We start from the raw sequence: 15,030 nt of genomic DNA, 5'->3' as shown, positions 1-15,030 counted from the left end.
TAATTTCTTAATTAATTTTTTTCTAATTGCTGAACTTAGGTCAGTGCAGGTCCAGCAGATTTAGTTGGCAGTCTGTGTCCAGCACACTGAGGTTGATCACTGGGGAAGGCTATCAAGATGTTTGGATCAATAATGGCTACTCTGGCTGAGTATTGATCAGCTAGAGAGTTTGCTTCGATGTCAAACAGCTTCTGAGGTCTCCCTATTATTATCCTGACAATCCTTACAGGTGAGGACTGTTGGTTTTATCAGCTACTAGACCACAGCTGGTCCTGCTAGCTGGACTAGACTGTAGCAGCACAACGTCTCACAGAGAGCATGTTTTCCTTAGACGTACACATGAACAGTACGTCTAAGGCTGTGGTACTCTGGCCCTGGTGGCTTACTACAAATGACTCACAACACACCTGATCATTCTATTCCTCACCTGTTGTATATATGACCTAGAAACTCTAAATGATCTAATAATCAGAACTCTTACCTCAATGTATTTGTGATTTATAAGCACAGATGTCCTGCAGGGGATCTGTGGTTGTCTGGTCTTCATAGCTATGAATTTCAAATGTTTTCAATCTAATTTTTCTGCCCAATATTTTCCAAACAGTAACCCTAAAGTACACAAGTTGTTGTTTCAAGGTTATATTCGAAGTTTTGAACCTCCTCACAGTCTACGAACATGCTCAGTTTCTTCTTGTCGGACTGTTTGTTTCTTTAAATCATATAAATGGATTGAATAATTTCAGTAAGATAACTGTGGAGAATGTTGAAAATGTTACCTCCTCGAGTCGGTTTGGAACCTAAAATCAGAGTTTAAAATAGTCGCCTTATCCATTGCACTAAAGAGCCGAGTGCTGGGCGTGAACACACTTGTGTTTGTATTTGTATCTGGTTCCTCCTCCATCACTTCCTGTTTCATGTTGTAGTCGTCTCCTCCTCACTTGTTACTTCCAGCCTCTGTGTGTTTTCCTACCGCTGTGACTGCCTGCACCTGTTTCTTTGTTAACTCCACCTGTCTTCACTCCCCTCAGCCTTTACTCAAACCCACCGGACCACCATGCTGGCTTCAAATATCATATTTGATTAATAAAATAAAAACTAAAATGAACAGTCCCTATCTACTTGTTTTGCAGTGGCTGTTTTCATAATCAATCATTTTTTACATTTATATAGCAAACATTACCTCAAGACACTTTTCATATAAAGCAGGTCAAGACCAAACTCTTTAATTATAAATCCTGTATGTACATATTCTGTAACATTTATATGAACAAAGAAAAGACATTTTGCTGCAAAAACAAATGACATAACTGTGAATCAATCAATATACTTTATTAATCCCCAAGGGGAAATTCCATAAACTACCGGTTAGTAGTTTTTCTAACCAAACCAGGCCAAAAAAACTAATTATTTAAATGATATCTAAATATATGAATGCATGCTTATCAAAAGACTACTTTTCAAATGACATTTTCTTGTGCATGAGAAAAATTATTGATAAATTCATTAGAGGTTTTTCGTATTGCTCTGTATTGCTGTGAAACAGTGGACCTTCCTATTGGTTCCATGCAGTAATGTGGGCTACAAAGTATTGTAATAAATAAATATACTGACCTGTATGTTTCTGTGTTCGTTTGTTTGTGACTATCTTTTAATTTAAGGGCTGTGACTGAGTCCTTTACATTAAACCTGACTTTAGAAAAGACACACTCCCTAACTTGTGTCCACTTACCTTTTCTTGTGTAAAACGATGGACACAGGTGTTCAGGTTTGGTGTGAAATGCTCTCACAGATTACTCTTGTGTCGGGGAATGTAGATTGATGGTGGGTCTAAACCTTTACAAGCATCTTATTGGGCAGGCAGTAAATATCTAACTCACCCCAGAAGTTATTTATCATTAATCTCAGCACCAGGATATAGATCCATTCAGCTGTCTTGAGTGGAGCACGCAGCCATATAGACCACCTGAACAGTCCACTGTGGTGGAGTATGACAAAAGAAGTCTTATTCCACAGGCCACATCCCATGGGCCTAATTAGCATAAAGGTGTCTGACAGTCCCATCAAGACCTAGCAAATGGGTTTGTTTGGTTTGTTTCCACTACTAGTACTAAACACTAGTAGAAGTGAGTCTTTTCCAGGAATGAATGAGCTTTCATGCTCAGGTGGTGCAGTAGTTCCAGTACTCCTCAGGAACACCGGGTACGAATCGTTTCAGCAGCTCTGCGATCAGATTTCTGTAAAATCTCTTGACTACACACCTTGACTCCTAACCTTCAGCCAGATGAGCCGTATTAATGATCAGGATCCAAAGGCAAAGGCTGTAGGAGTTTTTCACCCGTTCCCAGCAAGCCTTTTAGAAAAATCAAGACACAACACAAAAAGTGAAACCGGCAGTATTCATTATTCATTAGTAATAGCATCATATTTGTCTGATCATTTGTTTTCATTTCATTTCTTATTCACTCATTTACCCACATCAGGACGGTGACTTGTCAGGGCAGTCACCTGAGCGAGGGGGTGCGTGTTCACTGGTGTCTGTGTTTGCTGGCCGTACTTTACTGCTGTCCTTTAAACACACGGCGGGCGACTCAGTGACTGCATGGGTGTCTGAATTGGAAGTCTTCAGTGATTTGAGACCTGGTGTGATACTGCATCCAACAGCCTCTCTCCACACAGCGGTGCTGAGCAGCCTTCATGTCTGCCCTGTCATGAAGTCCAATTGTTGCGTGGGAAAACAAATCCCATCACTTTGAAGGATAAGATTTAAGATAACTCTGGCAGGTTTATACACAAAATGTGATTTCATGCATAATGAAATTCAAATCTGTGAGTGGTTTTCTATGGCTGAGGTCCATATTAGCACTTTAACAGTGGATGTGCTGTAGACAGAGGAGCTGGTGGAGCTCGTGGAGCTGGTGGAGCACACTGAGCGACGGCCTGACGTGATGTGGAGAGCAGCATCCAACATGATGACACTTCACTTACATGTCAACGCAATGGATTTTTATTCTTCTCTCACTGTGTTTGCATGACAAGGACATCCATCCATCTGCACCAGCGTGTCATCCTAACTCACACTGGGTGAGAGGCATCATGGTACATCTGAACATGTTCGCAGTGTGACACAGGACTGGCACATGTGGTCGGACAACCATTCAAACTCACACTTACACCTCTGGGTCTCCAGTTTATCAGACCGGCTCGTGTTTAGAACCCACTCTGATGTGAAAAGAACATGTAAACCCAACAGGAGCTCCTTGCTGTGAGGTGACTGAGACACTACTTCACTTTTAGAGTCTATTGCTCTCGAGATTCAAAGCTGCAGTGAGCCATGAAACCTCACTGCTGCAGACTTCCACACTGACTTGTATTGTTTAAAGAGAATTCTGGTTTCAGTCAGCATGGGTAATATCTTTGCAGTTTTATCGCTCATTCCTGTCAGAAAAAAATTATATTCTCATCCAAGTTATTAGCTTGGTGAATAAAAGGGTCTTCGACAACCCCCCAGTGTCAGTAATCCTGTGTCATCCTGTGTCATCCTGTGCCATCCTGTGCCATCCTGTGTCAGTGTGCATTTCAACAATCTGGTCTGGGAGGGTTTCTCCTGACCCAGGTTCAAATCCAGCCTGAAATGACCAACAAGTGGGTGGATAATGTCCACTGGTAAAAGTCACTTACTAACCATTAGTGTTCTCAACACAGTAACTCCAAACATACATTTAGTCAGCGCTGTGCCACAATCTCACACAATACACTCCGCTTGTTTCTTTCATTTATTGACACAGTCTGCTTACACTGATTCAGAATATTCAGATCCGAGACGCCACTTTTCACGGCTCATCAACATTTGATCAAATGGAGAAAAAAAAAGTTGATTTCCTGTGATTTCTTGATAGACATTTAATGTTAAAGGAATATAAATATGACATATATGGTCATCTGATAATCTTGTGGCCTTGACTAACTTGTACATGGAGTGTAAACAGATGCAGGTGACTAACCCACTGAGAGGTCTACGGAGCTAATGAGGTTAAGGACACACCTGATGATCAGTACAATGCAGGATCTGCTGTCCACCTGTCTCCACACTGATGCTTCACTGCCGGCTGCTGTGTTTGTTACGCTGCGGTAACAAAAAAACACTTTTGAACACGTTACTACCAATTGTTTGTTAGCGAGGGCCTCAGATTGCTGCAGGCGCGGCGCTCGTCAGCTCGCCCGGCGTCTGAGCATCTGCAGCCCCCCTCTCTGACACTGTACAAACTAGTTTGTTTCAAGCATTCTGAGGCTTTTACAGTGAAGCGCCTCCCCCCCCCTCCGTGTGCTGTTTCGAAGCTGCTGCGTGACCGCGTGCACGCTGCACCCGTGGGGTCGGGTTAACATTAACCACTTTCCATCAGCGTCAATTTAGCCCTTGAAATGGTTTCATCTTGCATTTAGAGAAATTGGTTAATAATCTATGTGTCTAGAGGTGTCCTCGTGTAAACACAGCCTCCTCATAGTCGTGTCCTAACAGCAAGCAGAGAAGTCACCAACGCTCCAGGGTGCATGTGTACAATGTCATCCAATTTGTTAGTTCCGGTTAGTTAGCTAACACCGATGAGATAACTCCCCGTGTCCCTTCTGGCAAAAGTGAAGCCATTGCTTTTACGGTCCACGCGTCGTGACGCTTTCCACGTTGAGTTTTGTATTCGAGACACAGTGAAACCTCCAAAGTGATCACAGCTTTCTCCGTCTTAAAAGGACCACCGACGCCGAACCATACAACTGCTGGTTCTATAAAATTACAGCAACTATGATTCCACAGAGCATCACCTGGCCTGATCTGGGTCTGACAATTCATGAGGTCTGATCTTCACGTGCAAATTCCACCAGTCCCTCCATCCTACGTGACGTACTCCTCATCATCACTAGGTTCTGACTTGATGTGGTCTGGGTGGAGTAGAGGGAAGTGTGGCGCTGTAGTCCTGGTACAGACATACCACTCCTTAATGTTAGACAGCTGAGGTAAGGCTGGGTTGACCGAGCGCTGGCTCCTCCGCTGGGCCCTGCCGCTCTGCTGCCTTTGGGCCAGCTGACTCTTCAGGCCCGACAGAGAGAGATCCAGAGGCATGGCCATTGGAGACGAACTCCGCAGCAACAGTTTGTGGTCTGCTTCGCTGGCTGAGCTGATATCCAAAGCGTGACTGGACAGAAGAGGACAATGAGTGTTTCTGTTGGCGAGTGGTGGAGAAAGGTGGTTAATTTTAAGGTCGAGGGGCTCCAGGAGAGCTTGATGAGGTTGTTGGAGTTGATGAGGGATGGAGTCGTACGCATCCTGGGGTTCAGAGGTAGGTGACGACTTTACGTGAACCTTCATGTGTTTGCGCAGGGAGCTGGGGTGGGTGTAAGACTTGGTGCAGCCCAGGGCCTTGCAGTCGTAGGGCTTGGAGGCCGTGTGGACCTGGGAGTGCTTCTTCCGGTCGCTGCTGTTGGCAAAGCGTCGCTCGCAAAACTCACACTGGAATGGCTTTTCACCTGCAACACAGACATCACACTCACCATCATCACAGTCTTAGACCGGACCCCCGGCCCACTGGCACAGTTAAAAGGGCTAAATGTGCTCCCCCATTCACAAATATTTACACTTGGACGTACATTCTTTCTCCTTCCTGCAGCGAACAGATAGCTCGACGCAGTGCGATAATTACTACGACAATAATAATTAATAGCATCTATGTTTTACCACGCTTACAGTGGAAACAACGTGAAATAATCGAAATGATTATAGAGGAAATAAAGAGGTTATGGGTTCAGTGTTAGACCTGAACAAAAACTGTGAGATGGAATTCCTCCAATCTATTCTGGCATGGGGGGGGGCTTTTCTGAAGCTGTAACAAAGACAGTGGCTGTATCTTATCTATATATGAATATATAAAGAATATAAATGACACTAAAGCAAAAACAGAGCTGCATTTTTTCAAAAGATATTTAAAAAGATTTCTTTCCAGAATATTATACATGACATGATTTGTGAGAGAGACACCCCCCCCACACCCCCCCCCCCCATAGACAGACAATGCGCTAAGGATGTCATGTAAAGGTGGCTAGTCAGTCAGAGGGACTGTATGAGGACATGGATCCATACTGGAGAACTTAATGTGTCAGGAGCTCAGTGTTTGTCTCTGGGTTCATCTAGTCTTCGTATCAAAGGTCCTCATACAAAGGTGCATTGTGGGATGGCATGAAATTGATATGACTGAATATCTAACCCACGGGTTTAATTGCAGAATGGCCTGTTTCTGTAAGACTTGGACATCTTTTGGTAAATTTATCAGTTAAAGATTCACAAATATTTATTTTAACTTCTAATCAAATGTGTTTTCAGTGTACGATCTCTGGGAAATCTATTCTTATATCCTCTTATTCTCTTTCTTGTTTATTCTGTCTCCGGGGGGCTGTTGGTTGTTTCTCCTGTGCATTACACACACGGATATATTTTACATTTGTATTTACTCTTTATGTTCTTTATAGCCCTTGTTTTTGTTCTCCTCCTGCCTCTCGACTCCCTGCTGCTGCTGTAACAAGCTAATTTCCCCGCTGTTGGATAAAGAAAGTCTCTCTTATCCTCCTACAGTCCTGTGCAGTGATCATTTCTCATTTCAGCTCTTATCTCTGAGGGCATAGCCGTGTTGGAACCGCTCTCGTGCCCCTGATGTTTGTGTTTTTGTGTTTTAAAATATGATCAATTCTTTCCTGACCCCACAGGTATCCGGCCTGAGAGATGCTCACTGCGCGGGCTAATCCAACAGCTCTGCACTGACTCTGCTCTTCATGGAGGTTCTAGTGTTTGAGGGAAATTGAGGAAACAATCCATTTTGGATGCAGATTGGGAATTAAAATTCTAATCACTGCAACACGTCGCCTGTTCCCACACGCTACTTTCTGGCTGTACCCGTCCCCCCCTCCACTGATCTGATCCCTTTCCCTCCAGCTGCTGGACGCTGCTCCATGTCACCTTGCATGACTCCGGAGCTGCAATTTCGACCCCGTGATTCCTCGAGGAAACAAGGGCGCAGCGGAGGGCGGATGCGAATCGGTACTGAACCCAGCCTGCGTAAACATGGACGGAAATCCTAGCGGACTGGGAACAATCTCTATTAACCTCTTTATTGTGCGCGAGGAGGCTGCCGTCCTGGCGGATGACACGGACTCAAAGCCCACAATGACTATATCACAGCGCGTGCAGCGAGCCCTACCGGTGTGCGTGCGCGTGTGGATCTTGAGGTTCTCGGAGCGTGCGAACATCTTGCCGCAGTTGGGAAATGCGCACGAAAAGGGCTTCTCCCCGGTGTGCACACGAATGTGGTTAATGAGTTTGTATTTGGCTTTGAACGCCTTCCCGCCGCGCAGACACTCGTCCCACATGCAGACGTGACTGAGGGTCTCGAGCCCCGCCGCTACATGCTCGGTGGTGACGTGGTCCACCAGCTCGTGCATGGAGCTGAAAGTTTGGTCGCAGACGGATGTCGCCGTCCGCCCAGTCCTCTGTCTGGAACAAGTTCGGTCAATCCATTTGCAGACGAGCTCGGTTTTGACGGCGGGGCCTTTGGAGAAATCCAGCAGGCCGTCCATCCCACCGCCGGCACCGCTGTCGGCACAGGCGGTGATAGCGGCTCGCTGCTGGGGCGGAGAGACGATGCTCGAAGCCCCGGAGTTGTTGTTCCCCAGCGGAGAGACGAGGCCATTGTGCCTGGCCACTCCAGCCGTCCGCTTCATGCTCGGCTCGGCGGGCTGCCCCGCTCCTTCGCACGCTTACAATCCTCTCTTCCGCGGACAAGGAGTTAAATCCAAGTGGCAAAGCGTTCGCCGCGGTCCCCCCTTCCGTCCTGGCTGTGTCGGTGAAAGGGAGAGCGCATGCGGCAGTGTCTTTACCCCCCGCTGCTCGGTGTTAGATCCCGAGAGTCAGAGCCTCCATGCTTTTATTTACTGTGTGAATGGAGGTGAACGGAGTCGGAGGGATACAGCGGGCCGCGACCCAACACTGTCTGCTGGCGTCCTTATCTCCTTTCCTACCCCGCTCCTTTCTTCCTGCCTCTTCCACTCTTTTCCTCAAACACACTCACCAAGTTGTGGCAACACACACGGACACGCACACACACACACACACACACACACACACACACACACAAACAGAAACAAATCCACCTTCAAGGATTAAACTCCATAACAGTGTTCATGTGGATTAGCTGAATTAGTCGATCCAACATCTTCCAGCATGGACATTTGTGCATGAAATGAATACATGTCAGATAGATAGATAGATAGATAGATAGATAGATAGATAGATATTTTTAATATCAATTCTCCAAAAATGAATCTATCATTAATCAACAGTGTGTGTGTGTATATATATATATATATATATATATATATATATATATATATATATATATATATATATATATATATATATATATATATAATAAATACACTGTTTCCCATGAAGTTGGAATCAAATGTTTTTCACCTCTTCTCATGAAATGATTGTGACAATGTGATTTATTCTTGATAAATAAAGTTTATATCTTCTCAACTTTATTGATCAAACTCTTCCAAACATGTCACAGTGAAACTTAAACCACGATGAACCTTTGCAGACTGTGGATTCAGGCTTTAACTAAACTGTCTGGGGGTATTGAACAATTATTCCAACTTTATGGGCAACAGTGTATATATGCATCCCAAAAACCAAAGTGAGAAGTGCTCTTTGCTCTAAACCACAGATGTTAATGGATAAAATAACTAATAATATATATCATATGATATAATATGATATAATATGGTATAATATAATATAATATAATATAATATAATATAATATAATATAATATAATATAATATAATATAATATAATATAATATAATATAATATAATATAATAGCAGATGATCTACAGTGTAGTATACAGTGTTTTTTGCTTAAGTGTGTGGTAGTACTTTTCTGTTGCATTGTCAATAAAAGAGACAGAGACAGAATGGTTACAGTGTGGAAACCAGCACTAATATTTATCACAGCTTTGTTGGATAATTACATGGTAATATCATGAGAATGATGTTGTAGCTCTCAGTGACAGAGGTCATTACTTAAGTTATTATTAACAAGATATTCTAATATCCATATATTAGGGGACCAAAACCATAACCTTTTGAGAACACATTTGTTGTAATTCATTTTTAGGATTTTGATAATAATATAATACTGTGGGTCTATGGAATAGGATGAGCAGGGTGTCAGAGAGCAGTCAGCAGCAGTGCAAAAAAGTACTCAGATCTTTTCCTTAAGTACAAGTTGTAATACTTATAATCAAAGCAGTACTACACCAAATAAATGTATGACATTTGGATTTTTACATAAGCATGATCAAGAAAATATTCTTGAAGAGAGAAAAGTAGTTCTCTCATTACACTATATTCACTACATAGATGTAGTGGTGACTGAAATGTAAATGGTCTGGATTTGTATTGCGGCTTTAAAGTCATTTCAACTACTCAGTGCACTTTTTACATCACATCCTCATTCACACAGGAGGAATGTGTGTTAGAGAATCTGTTCCTTCACACACAGTCACACACTGAAGCTATGCCAGCAAGCTGGGGGTCAGCGTCTTGCCCAAGGGCACTTCAACATGCCGACTTAGAGGAGCAGGGGATCGAAACACAGACCTTCCAAGTAATGAACAACCCACTCCACCTCTGAGCCACAGCCGCCCAATGTAGTATGGTAGAAGTATATAGTAGTATAAAATGTAAACACTTCAGTACAAGTACCCCACATTTATACTTAGATTAAATACTTACGTTGCTTTCCCACGGTGGCAATCTGTGTCAATATTAGATGTAGAGACTTTAAGCAGTCACCAATTTGTTTTTAGGTTTTTGGTTTTAGGACACTGACATAATTTTACTTCATCACCTCCAATATTTCAGCCCAATTCTTTAAAAACGTAATCTCGGTTGTATCAGATAATGTTAGGTTGGGCATGTGTCTCACTGTCAGTTGTGATAAATTGAATAAATCAAATCACAATGGAGACTTGATTTTCCCCAGTTTCTCCAATTATTTTTACTATCAAATAATCTTCCAATTTTTTGAGTTGTAGTTTAATCTAAGAATGTCTGAAAATAGAGAAAATTACCTTCAACTCAATCTTTATTCATATAGCGTCAAGTCATTGCAAATGTTATCTGAAAACACTTTTCCTGAGCAGGTCAATACTAAACTCTTTAAGAGAGACCCAACAATTCATGAATTCAACATTAAGGCTTTTGGATTTTGCCCCACATGAGCAAGAACTACTGTAGGTGACTATGGCAAGAAAAATCCCCCTTTAACAGGAAGAAACCCAAGACAGAACCCTGCGCAGAGGTGGTTTGTGTCTGCGGCCATGTTGGGTGGGAGTGAGAGAGAGGGAGGTAGGGGAGGGAGGGAGAAAGAGAGATGCACAGCAACAAAAATAATAATGGCAACAATATTATTGATAATTGGAATATGACTAAATGACTGAAAGATATGAGGAATAATGGATATGACAAACGATAGTAATAGAAACAGGGGGAGTCGTGCAGATGGCAGCAGGCGATCTGCAGCAGTGATTCATGGCAGCCTGAGGACCACAGCCAGGTGAACCGTGACCACCATCCACAGGAATCTGGAAAACGAGAAAGCACAAACACTTACCAAGATACCAAGTTAATAACATACATTAAAAGGGACATGATGCCTACAGATGGAGAGGGAGAGGAGCTCGGTGCACCATGGGAAGCCAATTTCTTTGGCTTAGACTGCCAGTGATGGCAGTTTTGTACAACCATTCCAAATATAAAAGCAGAAAATTCTCATAACTGTAGTAGTAAATTTACCAATAAAGCCGAATAAAATTTGGCTTTGTAGCTAGAAAAATTACTTTGGGTGGGGGCTGGGCATTGCGTAAGCAGCAGGGAACACCCTGGTCTGGTCACCAGCCAATTGCAGGGGGAACATTTGTAGACAGACAGACAACCATTCACGCTCACACCTATTGGCTAGGAAGCTTGAGTACCCACAGAGAAAACTCCACACTGAAACTCCACTTCTTGCTGTGAGACAAGAGTGCTAACCACCGCACCAGCGTGCTGCCTCCAGACAAGAGTTTCTGTTTATTAGGAGGCAGGAAGACAGACAACAGCAGTCATGATTCAACACTACTTGCAGATGTTTCACCATGAACACACTTCGGCCAGTCGTGCCACATGTGGATGTTGGATGTTGGAGGTTATTACTCGTTGATGCCCTGTGAACGCTGACTTGCAACACCTCAGTCAAAGAAGACTGGTTATATATACTGTTGTGAAGTTCTATACAATATCAAACTGGGCTGGGCTAAGATACTGAAGCCCTTTACAAAAAGGGCCAGAGTCATCTCTACTTTCTGAGGAGGCTGAGGCCCCTTAATTCTTAATTAATTCTTAATTCCTTGGCGTTCACATAGACAATAAACTGGACTGGTCAATAAACACTCATGCTGTATATAAGAAAAGTCAGAGCTGACTGTACTTCCTCAGGAGGCTCAGATCTTTCAATGTCTGCAGAACCATGCTGCAGATGTTCTATCACTTGGTGGTATCCAGCGTCATCTTCTACGCTGTAGTGTGCTGGGGCAGCAGGTTGAAGACAGCTGACACCAACTGACTCGACAAGCTCATCAGGAGAGCTGGTTCTGTCCTGGGTGTTGAGTTGGAGTCTGTGGTGGAGGTGTCAGAGAGGAGGATGCTGAGGAAGCTGCTCAGCATCATGGACAACACCTCTCACCCCCTTCATGCCACACTGACGTCCTGTCAGAGCACCTTCAGCCATAGACTGAGAGCACCGAGGTGCACAACAGAACGCCACAGGAGGTCTTTCCTACCTGTGGCTATCAAACTGTATAATTCCTCCTCCTTCTGTAGGAGTGATACTTAAGGTCTCAGGAATCTATAAAATTACAAAAATATATATGTATGTTTAATATTTAATGTTTGTTTTGTATTGTTGACCACTGGCAAGGTAATTTCCTTCGGGATGAATAAAGTGTTCTTATTCTTCTTATTCTTAAGCAGCCTGACAATGCTGAGAATGTGTTTTGAGTCTGTGGACAGTGCTATATTGTTCGTGTCCATTAGTCGGCTGCGGCCACAAGATCAGGGTAACAAGTGTGTTTAAGACCCAATGCAGCACACAGTACATCTGTGAAAACTCAAAGTAACTTATTGCACTTGGCAAGCAGGTGAATGCAGTTCAGAACAACATGGTTCAGAGTCTCTGTTTGGAGGACATCCCAGGATTCCAGCTGGTGAGCCAGGGAGTGGAGCGAGGAAGGTGAGCTCACTCACAGGAGGACAGTTCAGTGGGAGCTGGTGGTACCACGAGGAGCTCAGGGGAACAGGAGGCTGGTTCCTCACAGGCCGTGCCTCGATGATGTGGAGGGCTTGGACAGTTTGTCTGGATGGCACAGATGAAACTCCCTTATGAGTGAGGTGTCCAGGATGTGTCGTGCAGGAACCCAGGGCCTCTCTTCAGGACCATACACATCCCAATTCATCAAGTAGTGAAGCCCCCCCCAGGTGGTGGGTGGTGTAAGCAGCACCATTGATAATGCAGGGCAGGGGTGGCGGAGGAGCTGGAGGTGATAAGAGAGCTCTGGTGGACTTGCTGTACCTTGCAGACACGGAAGGTGGGCTGAACCTGCATGGACTGGAGTAACTTGAGCCAGGTAGGAAACCTCTTTCTCCAGATCGGGAAAGAAGGGGGCAGGAACCTGTAGGTGCATTGGAACAGGGAGAGTCCCGTCACAGAGCTTGTCAGGGTGTTGTGGGCGTACTGAGGATGGATGCAGAGGTGCCATGCAGCGTAGGGCAGTCTCCATTGCCAGATTCATCCTCTGGATTCCATCCCCAGTCCAATGGGCTGGCTGACAGGCTGTGGCCCCTACCAGCTTGCAAAACTCTCCAGAAGATGGAGGTGATCTGGGGGCCCTGGTCGGAGGCAATGCAGATGAAAAACATGCAGTAACATCAGTTCTGCTGTCTGTTTGGCAGAGGAAAGCTTGGGCAGGGGCATGAAGTGAGCCATCTTATTGAACCAGTCTACCCCTGTCAGGATGGTGGTCTGACCATGGGCTATCAGGCTTCATGTTGCAGGACCCAGGCTGGTAAGAGAGAAAGACGTTGAACCTAGTATGTATGAAGTGCCTTTGAACTTCCTGCAAAAGTTAGCAAATCCCAGGAACCGCTGTAGCTGCTTGCAGGAGTCAGGGGTGGGCCAGACAGAGACCAGACACTTTGACAATGAAGCCCAAGGAGGAGTCGGAGAGGAACTCACAATTGTCAGCTTTGACCAAGAGAGTTCTCCAGGAGCTGCTGCAGGACCTGAACATGGCGAATGTGTTCCTCTTTTGTCTTTGAGAAGATCAGGATGTCCTCCAGGTAAATGAACACATACTTGTTTTGCATGTCCCAGAGCAAGTCACAGACAAGGGCCTGGAAGACAGCAGGGGCGTTGAGACAGAAGGGCCTGACCAGATACTGGTAATGTCCGGTGGGGGTGTTAAAGGCTGTCTTCCACTCACCTCCTTCCTGGATGCAGACCAAGTGGGGGTCATTCCTATGTTCCCAAGCCCTATGTTCCCACATTTCTAAGTAATCTAACTATATAATAGTCTAGTATATAAAAAGCATGTCTGTGTGTGTGTTAGGGTTAGAGGGTTAGGGTTAACCCAATGAGGAGAAAAGAGGCTTCAGACAGGCAGACACACACACACACACACACACACACACACACACACACACACACACACACACACAGACAGACACACACACAGACATACGTTTCTCTATTATATAGTTAGATTACTTAGAAATGTGGGAACATAGAACTGAGGGAACATAATCCTGGGTTGTGCAGGCCCAGCTTGGTAAAGATGGTGGCACCCTCCAAGAGCTCAAAGGCAGAGGAGATGAGAGGGAGGGGTAACGGTTCTTCACTGTTAAGTCATTCAGTAGTCGATGCAGGGGCAATGAATCTTGTCATCGAAAAAGAAACCAGCGCCAGTGGGTGAGGATGAGTGACAGATGATGCCTTCTGCCAAAGACTCATTGATGCAAGTCTCCATGGCCTCTCTCGGGGGTGGACAGTACAAGCGGCCCTTGGGGAGGGGATACCAAGCTGTGCAGCAGATCGATGGTAGTCGTATGGTTGATGAGGAGGCAGAGAAGTTGCCTTGGTTTTGCTGAAGACTTCTCTGTAATCATTGGTACTGGACTGCCACACAGACTCAACAAACTAATCCAAAAGGTCAGTGGTGCTGTGGGGGTGGAGCTGGACCCTCTGGCAGCAGAGTCAGAAAGAGGATGATGTCATAGTCACGTGTCATTTTGTACATGTCTTCCATCCACTCCATGACGCACTGGTCAAGCACATGAATACAATCAGCGCAACACTCATTCCTCTGAGATGCACCACAGAACACCAGAGGAAGTCATTCCTGCCAGAGGCAATTAAACCTTTTAACTGCTCCCTCAGTGTCAATACTAAGTGTCAATACACTGTCCCTTGGGCTTATTCACTTCTGATAGCAGCTATAACCCATATCTTATTCAAAATCTCTATTTTCAACTGTGCACAATACAAAAACTACGCAATAATTCAACTGTGCAATACTCTGATATGCATTAATATTTTATATTTATACTGTATATTTAATTTCATATATAGTCGATGCACATTTCTACTTATTTCTTATTCTTATCCAGTGTATTTTAGTATAATGCATATACTCCTCATTTTCATATTATATTGTTGTTAAACAGTTATTCTTATATTATTGCTTATATTATATGTTTTAGTACAATGGACATATTTTACATAGTTGTTATTTCTTATTTTCTAGTTTCTTATAATTTCTATATATAGCTGTTCTGTAACATTTCCCCAATAAAGCACTTATGATTCTGACTCTGATTCTGATTAAAAACAT

The 15,030-nt window shown here is 44.1% G+C and overlaps 1 protein-coding gene across 1 annotated transcript; it reads right to left on the bottom strand.

The window, feature by feature from the left end:
- Nucleotides 1–3,868: 3,868 nt before the first annotated feature.
- On the bottom strand, nucleotides 3,869–7,944 carry LOC139211048 (zinc finger protein ZIC 4-like). The gene is made up of 2 exons (XM_070841294.1): nucleotides 7,239–7,944; nucleotides 3,869–5,517 (listed from the first exon to the last, which is right to left on the bottom strand). Exons 1-2 carry the CDS (start codon nucleotides 7,756–7,758, stop codon nucleotides 4,886–4,888), a joined length of 1,152 nt encoding a protein of 383 aa, XP_070697395.1. The 5' UTR covers nucleotides 7,759–7,944; the 3' UTR covers nucleotides 3,869–4,885.
- Between the last annotated feature and the right edge of the window lie 7,086 nt (nucleotides 7,945–15,030).

Source organism: Pempheris klunzingeri, chromosome 12, assembly GCF_042242105.1.
Source record: "Pempheris klunzingeri isolate RE-2024b chromosome 12, fPemKlu1.hap1, whole genome shotgun sequence".
NCBI lineage: Eukaryota > Metazoa > Chordata > Actinopteri > Acropomatiformes > Pempheridae > Pempheris > Pempheris klunzingeri.
Note: the sequence above shows the minus strand (reverse complement) of the source record. Positions and strands in the feature narration are given on the sequence as shown.